This window comes from Pararge aegeria, chromosome 16 (genome assembly GCF_905163445.1).
Source record: "Pararge aegeria chromosome 16, ilParAegt1.1, whole genome shotgun sequence".
In the NCBI taxonomy this organism is placed as follows: Eukaryota; Metazoa; Arthropoda; class Insecta; order Lepidoptera; family Nymphalidae; genus Pararge; species Pararge aegeria.
The window spans coordinates 288,197-297,063 of record NC_053195.1 but is presented as its reverse complement, the minus strand read 5'-3'; the positions used below and the strand labels follow the sequence as shown (position 1 = coordinate 297,063).

General features: G+C 35.9%; 1 protein-coding gene across 1 annotated transcript; it reads left to right on the top strand.

The window, feature by feature from the left end:
* The first annotated feature begins 600 nt into the window (after positions 1-600).
* On the top strand, positions 601-4,358 carry LOC120630408 (ras-related protein Rab-10). The gene is made up of 4 exons (XM_039899634.1): positions 601-727; positions 1,090-1,289; positions 1,990-2,079; positions 3,720-4,358. The coding sequence occupies exons 1-4, from the start codon at positions 601-603 to the stop codon at positions 3,912-3,914; spliced, it is 612 nt and encodes a 203-aa protein (XP_039755568.1). The 3' UTR covers positions 3,915-4,358.
* Positions 4,359-8,867: the final 4,509 nt, after the last annotated feature.

The window sequence follows — 8,867 nt, the reverse complement described above, 5'->3', positions numbered from 1 at the left end:
TTACGTGAAAAACATTCTTTATCTAAGTAGCCCTCACGGCAAATATTATCAATTTATCAATCTGTTGGCTGGCCGCAGACACTCGTTTTCCGTATTTGATTTCGGAACGAGTAAATTCTATTTTGTTTTCCGTTAGACTAGCGCAGACTTTAGTTTTTCTTCATTCGGAATGTATACGTGTCAGTACGGACAGTACAAGAGTTGTGAACGAACGACTATGGAGGATGACGATTTATAATTTTTGAGCACAGGCTTGCATTCAAAACGTAACTTAGGAATTTGTTATTTTTTATATTGATTCTATGTATTTGGATGTCCGAATACGGAAAACTGTGTGTGGAAGACGAGCATATGCGGCAAGTCTTAGGCAAGATTTTAACTGAGGTTTAAATATAAAAATACATGACCTGTACGAGGATTGTATCCTCATAGAGGTACTGTATTTTTCCACAGTTATAGTGAAAAGTCACTTTGTATGTTGTCTGAGTTCGCATGGAATGACTGAGCTAGCCTTGCTGTCAAATGTCATATCAATCATATTTTTCATTGAAGAATTTTATTTAGAAAATAGCTTAGTTTTTTTCCACATAAAATATTAAAATGGCAAAGAAAACTTATGATCTATTATTCAAACTCCTCTTGATTGGTGACTCTGGTGTTGGCAAAACTTGTATACTGTTTAGGTTTTCAGATAACCACTTTACAACTACATTTATATCCACTATCGGTATGAAGCTATTATCCTTGTAATTTTGTGTTTCCTTGTAGAAATTGTTACAGGTGCTTATGGTGTCGTGCTATATATTTCTAGTTTGGTTCGTGAATATAGCGGAATGCTACTTATTTTGGTAGACCACTCGTTTCCGCCCGCGAGGTTCCTCAGGAATTTCCATTCCCCGTGATATATAATGTTGTTGGATTAAAAGGATAGCAGCAGTATAATTGATTCAGTCAATCCGAACATTCTCTCTAAGATGCTTGTTTATATTATTATAAATTGGAGTGTATTTATGTTTATATAAATAAGGAGTTGAAATGACTTCAAACACATGTGTTTTATAAATACATCAAAATTCAATTAATTTTCAGGTATAGATTTCAAAATTAAAACAGTGGAACTGCGTGGTAAGAAAATTAAACTGCAAATCTGGGATACTGCTGGGCAGGAGCGGTTCCACACCATCACCACATCATATTACCGTGGAGCTATGGGCATAATGCTGGTCTATGACATCACAAATGAGAAAACATTTGATGACATTGTGAAGTGGTTAAGAAACATAGATGAGGTTTGTATATTGATAATAAATAAAATATGATGTTTGTTGAAGACCTACACAGATTCTTCATCATTTAAATCATGAGTCACATATTACCATAATTAGTGAAGTCTAAAAAGATTGGTCTTGAGCTCTTGACACAATTTTGTCTGCTCCATTCTGTAATATGCATTTTCATGTAAATTTTTCCCTCTTTACAGTGTTGATGAGTAGGATCTGAGAAATTTAATGTCAAAGTAGTGGATCCCATTTGTGAAAATATAGCTCATCAATTGTTTTGCATTTTTCTTAATAATTAACTAATGTCAGCAGAAAAATGCAGGATTAGAGGAGTAATAAATTTACATGGTTTTTAAATATCCAGGGGGATATGTTTTATTTTACCAGGTCAATACATATTTTCTAATGCCTTTCTGCTAATGTAAGCAGATAGATTGCAAAAATTGACAGACCATAATTGTACTGACTGTATTGCTGCTTTATGAAAATTACCAAACTACAGCTTTCTAGCAGGAGGTTTCTATAAATAAGTTCTATCATTTTTATTTATAATGCTTGCTGAAAAATGCATCCAGCAAAAACAACTTTGTGAAAGTAGTTATATTAATTGTATCAACTCCATGATGTTAATATTAATTATGTATATGTCTTAAATCAATTTCTGAATATGTTTTATAAGAAGATCTCAGTTTGATCTTGTATGTTGCAGCATGCTAACGAGGATGTGGAAAAAATGATTCTGGGAAACAAATGTGACATGGAGGAGAAACGTGTTGTCAGTAAAGAGAGGGGTGAAGCTGTGAGTAGAATTTGAATAAAAGTTACTCTAAAAACACTATTACTATCCCTGTCTATTTAGCAATATAAAAATTATTTTGTTTCATTTTGATTTTATATATACTAAATACATCAATACATGTTCATAAGCGTATAATGATTAAATGATATAATCAAATTAATAATATTGTATTCAGCATATAATTTTCCAAAATAATACCCATAAGAGACATGTAAACTGGTATACAATATTTTAGGGAAACAGTTCATACTGAAATATGTATAATAATGTTTATAATACTCCCCTGAAAACAACATTTAAAGCCCTTACTTCAGGTCTTTAAAATCAAAATAATTTCTTTTTAAACATCCTTTTCTTTATGTCACTTATCACTGTAAAAACATTGGTGACTTTCAGAAAAGGTTCGATATATGAACTCGAGAAAAGAGTTCTTTACATATGTAAAAACCCCTTATGGCTAAAAGGTGCCTTTATTTCTGGAGGCAACAAATATAGTTTAGTTTAGACTAAACTTTGGGTTAGGGTCACAGTTCTTCAAGCTAAGCGCTTGAACAAGAAAATTAATGCAAAGCTTCAAGCTAAATATAGTTTATAATGAGCAACATTAACACTTATAAGCTCACAGGCCTGACTCACACTTATCATTCAATAGTTATTTTTAGCTGCTCTATAATAACACATTACAATAACACTATCTGTTTGTAACTTCTTCATGGTCAAACTAGTTGCTGGGATTTTACAATCATTTTCTATTGAAGAACATTGCATTTGAACTTAAAAACAGATGTTTGTATAAATTTTATTCATTTATTTATTTAGTTTAAGTTTGAAATTAGATTTAAATTTTATAACAAAGTATTTTGATTTTGGCAAAAGAAGATTTTTTATAAATTGTTTTAAAAATCTATGCTGACTCATCATCATCATCAAGTTTGTCTATAAGCCTATGTTTAAAATAAACTTTGAACTTTAACTAACACTTGGTAATTTGTTTTAAAATAATATAAAATTTCCCTTGAATGTTTTACTAATTTTGTGTAGCCTAGTAAACTGCACCATGAGTTTATTTTTACTTCTTATATTCATATTGTTATAGTCCATTTTCTTTTTAAATTTTGTTATATTTATATGCACATAAATTAAATTTTCAAATATATGTCTATCCTATATTTGTCCATTAATGACTTTCTTTGGCCCATTCTATGTATTGCACAAACAGCCTCATTATCACAACAAAATACTGTGGGACATGAAATACAAAAAACACTAGCAGTTTCTATATCTGTATATGACAAATATTTTGACAAATTATTATGACTAATCTTTGCTGCAGAGTTAAGTCTGTTTGATAAACAATTTATATGTGGGACCCATTGAAGTTAAACATCTAATGCTATTCTTAGATAATAATGTCATATCCACCAGATCCAATTCCTCATCATAAAATTTTACAATAGTTTTTAATTTAAATAAGTTTTGTAATTGAAGTAAAATAAAAAAAAAAAAAATTCCATGTTGTATACCACATATCATATCTAGTATATTATATACAGGGCAATACTTGCTCTGTATCTATAGTGAGGGTGTCTCCATCAAGTGGGCCATCGTATAATTTTACTATAATAAGGATTCGCCCGCAGATCGCGCGCGAGCACGGCATCCGCTTCATGGAGACGTCGGCCAAGTCCAACATCAACATCGACCGCGCCTTCTCCGAGCTGGCCGAGGCCATCCTCGACAAGTCCGCCGGCCGCGACGCCGACCCCGACCACGCGCGCATCGCCGTGGAGCGCCGCCCGTCGCGCGCGCCGCCCGCGCGTGCGTGCTGCTCCTAGGCCCGCCACCTTCACGTGGCGACTCGCGCGGGCCCGGCGACTGAGCGCCTCGTGTGATATTTGCTACCTACGCTTCCTTATCCGATCGCGTGGAACTTTACTACGATTTATTTAGATTGAAGCGCCATCTAGTTGACTAGTTACAACCATGGGAAACAGTAGCGTCACTAGATGGCGCTCCCTCGATACTATATTAATCTTAGTTAACTTCCACGCAATCGCATAAGTAAACGTTCGTAAGAAATCTCCCACTTAGCACCCTGAACACTGCGCTTTCCTATACTAACGTATTTTTATTAGTTTGCCAACCATTTTCGCCCCATCTACACTCCAACGACGACCATTGGAGGGACCATTACAGTAATCTTACATGTCATGTCAAGCGAGCTTTTGCTGTGCTTTTTAAAAGCGTCTCTCTCGCAATCCGTATTGTCATATCAAACACAGTAAAGGGAGGGTTGGGTTGTAAGATTATTTACCACTATTTGATTGAAAGCGAGCTGTCATCTAATACGAATCAGTAATTTGGTAAGCAATCGTCCTTTTTATCATCATGCGATACGAATTTGTATTATATATATAACAGTCCTTTAGCTTTGCAGCCAAAAAATGGGTACATTAAGGCTACTTTAAATTCCGAATATGCCATTGTGATATTTGCAAACTTAATTTATGACTTCAGAGGCTAAATTTAAGGTAAACAACATTTATTTTCTGATTATCATACAGCAACAAGATCGGTTATGACTGACAAGTAATTTTTTAGTTGAAAAGAACTTAAAAGAGATTGATGTTGCTTGGTTTATATAAAATGTGGAAAAGGTGAAAATATCTCTAGTTATATTTGATGTATCTTAGGGTAAGTCTACAGTAGAGAGCGATATACGCGACTGGGAAAGCGAAATGTAAGTGTAATTTCGTTCATTGCTTGTAGCCCATGCATAATTTAATTACTCGGCATCGTCATTTTTCCCTTGTCTGAACTGATCCTAAGAGTTCCCTTTCAGTCAACAGAGCGTAGTAGATGTTCTACCTAAATTAAACGTCGGCGTAATCGCATCTAGTGACAATACTGTTTCCAGTGAGGTCACTAGGTGGCGCTATGATGCCGTACAAATAATGTTCTTTCACGCGATCGAATAGTTGGAAAATCTTACAATGAGTGTCGTGACCACATTAACCTTAATACTAGTTGTGACGTGACACTAGCGGAAGGTGGATTTCGTAGGCTTGTAATCACCGAACTATTTTATCATTTAGACGTAGGTATAGTCTCGCGAAGCAATTAGGTTTATTTGTATTTTCTGGGTGTGTATGACCCTTGCGGGTGGAAAAAGTATAGAAGTTTTAATTTGCGTACATCTACCTGATTGAGTTAACAGACATCACAAAACTGTGCTAACATGTTGCCGAACCCGTTCGAGTTTGGCTGTTTTCGAGATAAGAATGCTTCTCGACTTAGCTCAGGCGAGATTGCAATCAAGTGGTGAGAGTAAAAAGTTAAGATACATGTTTTTATAAATGTCTTTTTAGATTGAAAACAATCTTGAAAATCAAATTTGAGCTACATACTAAAACTTTTCATTTAATTGTAATAATTATATAATAAGTTTAAAGGTAGAATCTACGTGTTTGCGCAAATTTGTTACATTTGTTGGCCTCGAAAACCGACACTCTCAAGTCGCGTACGGATGACGCGTGTTATTCACTAAAATAAACTTGAGAAATTTTTACAAATTTTACCAACAACTCAAATTTCCATCACAAACCATCTCTCCAATGAGAGAAGCCTGTGTCATGTGTTGGGACGGCAATAGATGAACGATGGCAAATGTCATTTGTCACAGCGGCTCGCGTCGGATCAGATGCGCTCTTAGTGCTAGCGTGTTGGTCGCTTTTTGTGTTTTAATCGTAATTTAACTAAGGGCACTGCCGACCCTCTATCGCCGGGCGCCATATATACTAGGTATGTCCAAATAATTAGCTTGTCTAGTCGGAAATTGAAATCTTAAATGTTACCTAAATTGGATGCATAATAATTATTAAATGTCAGCCCCCGTGGGCTTATGCTGTAGTTTTTGACGCAGCTGCGTTTCGGTCTCTGCCTGACATCGCATATTAAACTGTCACGTTGACAGGAAACTGCAAGTCGCTACTGCTTTTAGACGAAACATAATTTTATCGACAAGCAATCGCCGCTGTCCCAAGAGAGGACATTTAGCGGCCGAGTAGCAACTTTCACAAAATTGTTTTTTTTCTAACTTAAATTTTGACGGAAAGGTTAAAATATATTAATTTAGCATTTTACTACAATTACTTAAATTTTGAATCTGGAATATTTTCGTACTAATTTTTGTATTTGTTTTCTTGTTTAGTATTACGCATATATTAGGCTTTCCACGTCACTACGAGCTGCGGCCTGCAGCAGGACTGTATTTTTCCTTGTTTACGGCTGCTCGCACATCGCCTACTATAACTCGAGCTATACCGCAACTTTTAAAGGCGGGGCTAGTTAAAAATGATCGAGTAAAGACAGTAGCAAATAGTAGCCGATGTGGGGTCAGCTTTATGATCTTATATCATTCGTCCTGAAGTATAGGATTAAGTATAATTCGTGCAATATCTCCCCACGCGACGACTGTCACATAGATGAACATCGGTGACAGCCGTTAGTGTTCATTTATATTCATTGGAACGTACGCCAATTCAGCTTAGTAAGAATATCGATAAATAAGTATAAATAATACCTAATATAAAACTCGGAGGCTCTACATACTGTAAGTCGTGTGTTGACTTCTTAAACACAGTGGTGTCAGTTTTGTTTGTGTTCATAAATCTCCAAACTAATAGGACAGGTTTAACAGTTAAACTTATCAATTTAGTTTGGTTTAGTTCTGATGTACAACAAAATTGGCGCCATTGCCAGAAGTCTGCGTTGTCTGTCAATTTGTTTGGTGAATCGGCGGGCTTACTTCTTTTAGCAACACACGGGTGCTACAACAATAGGGTCGCTTGTAGTCTAGGACAAAGCGGTGACGTTCACAGTGGCTTGCCAGTTTTTAATGACACGACAAGTCGCGACAGAGTACGCACTGCGACACTTACTTTAATCCGACTACGGCCGAGTATTGGCTATTGATAGTTACCGTTGCAGCTTTTGTCATTTTAAACTGGCAAATATTTAATCGTCGATCATTAAGTTCAGATTATGGAGGGTAGAGGTAAGGAGAGTCATCTTATATGGGAGAAAAGTTGAAAAAGTGTCCAGTTGTTGCGCTAAATAACAGTTCAAAAATCCTCCACAATGGCGCTGGTGGATGCACAGGGTATGGTATGAATGTAGCAATCGTAGATGAATAGAAGTATGCCGAGTTAAAAAATTTAATGTCATTATCGACTAAAGTAGTTAATTATTGAGAATTTCAACAACTTACGTTGAACAAAATATTGTGGTAAATATAACCTTACTTCCTTGTTTATTTTTCAAGCCTACTCTAACAATATTTATATTTGGCGCTTCTTTTAAGAGTTACCCTGATGCAAATGTGGCGCCATCCTAATCTAATACATTTTGACGACACTTTTTCATATACACAGATGACTCTCCTTACCTCTACCCTCCATAGTTCAGATCATGTAAAACTTTTTAGAATTATTGTCCGCTGTAACTTTTGCCTTAGTTACAAATTGACATTTAACGTAACACTTGAAATCTATCTCTATCTACCTATCTTATTGAATCTAGGGAGCTAGATTTCTAGTGTTACTTTCGATATGTAAATAAACTGTGCCTTTTGAGAGTCGTTTTATATTAAGTCCGAGTAAAATGAACTTAATTCACCTTGATTTAAAGCTTTTGTGACTACACTCCTGTAGAGAGCATTCCGAGGAATGCGTTTGTAATAAGTCTATTTTACTCCGACTCTACGATACCGAGGTAGTTGTACCTACACACTGCACTATTGCTCTCGTGAGCCTCCGCAACTGCGACATATCCTCGAAAGCAATAGCGACGCTTACTCACTTACTTTACAGCCTTCCGGGCACCATATAGCCAGTATCGTAACACACGGTTGATGTTATACTTCAATGACTTTCAAGTAAAAAGAAGTATATTAACAAAAACTACAATAAATATTATTAGGTATATAGCTTACAGCGGCGCATCGGGCACTAGCGTCGTGCGAAACCGAATCGCAATAGGTAGTATTATAACATCAAATCTACAGCACGCGGGCTCATTCAAGAAGCGCGTTTTGTATTGTCATCGAATGTCACTTCGGTCTGTTCCTCAGCACTAATTATTCACTTCTTTTTACTTGTAACATCATTGCAATACTTAATGTAATTATTATTCATAGTTTAATTTAGTAAACTATTCTTCTGCTTACGTATTGTCTTAATAGTTGTTTTGGCTTACGTATAAGACGTAAAAGTACTTAAATGTTGTAAAACGCAATGCGCGGTAAATTAAATAATGTGATCTCGCTTGTATTCTAACTATTGTACTTGTTTACACCGCTCAAACGAGGGCGTCTAGCGCCGGTGAAGACGCATCGGCACGCGTATGTCCGGGCGACGCATACAGACATCACCGTTTGATGTCCAGCCAGCACTCGTTGGAGCGGTGCTGATACAGCGTGTATTTTGCGACAGTTGTCGTAAGGTAAAGTAAAAATGGCCCATTGAATCCACTGCGAGACGAAGAGGCATTTACTAAATTAGACTAAGTATACAGAATGTTTAGGTAATAATTTAAGTGAACTTATACTTTATTGTGATGTACGTTGGAGGTTATTTAAATAAATTACTATTTTATCGTACGGTGTATGTGTCGTCGGTTTTTACCCGCTTTTATAAATAAACATCGGCATTGTATATTACGTTCATAATAAACGACCTATGGTTAACCCGATGTCTTATTTTGTGCCAAAATCTTTCATCCAGTGAGGC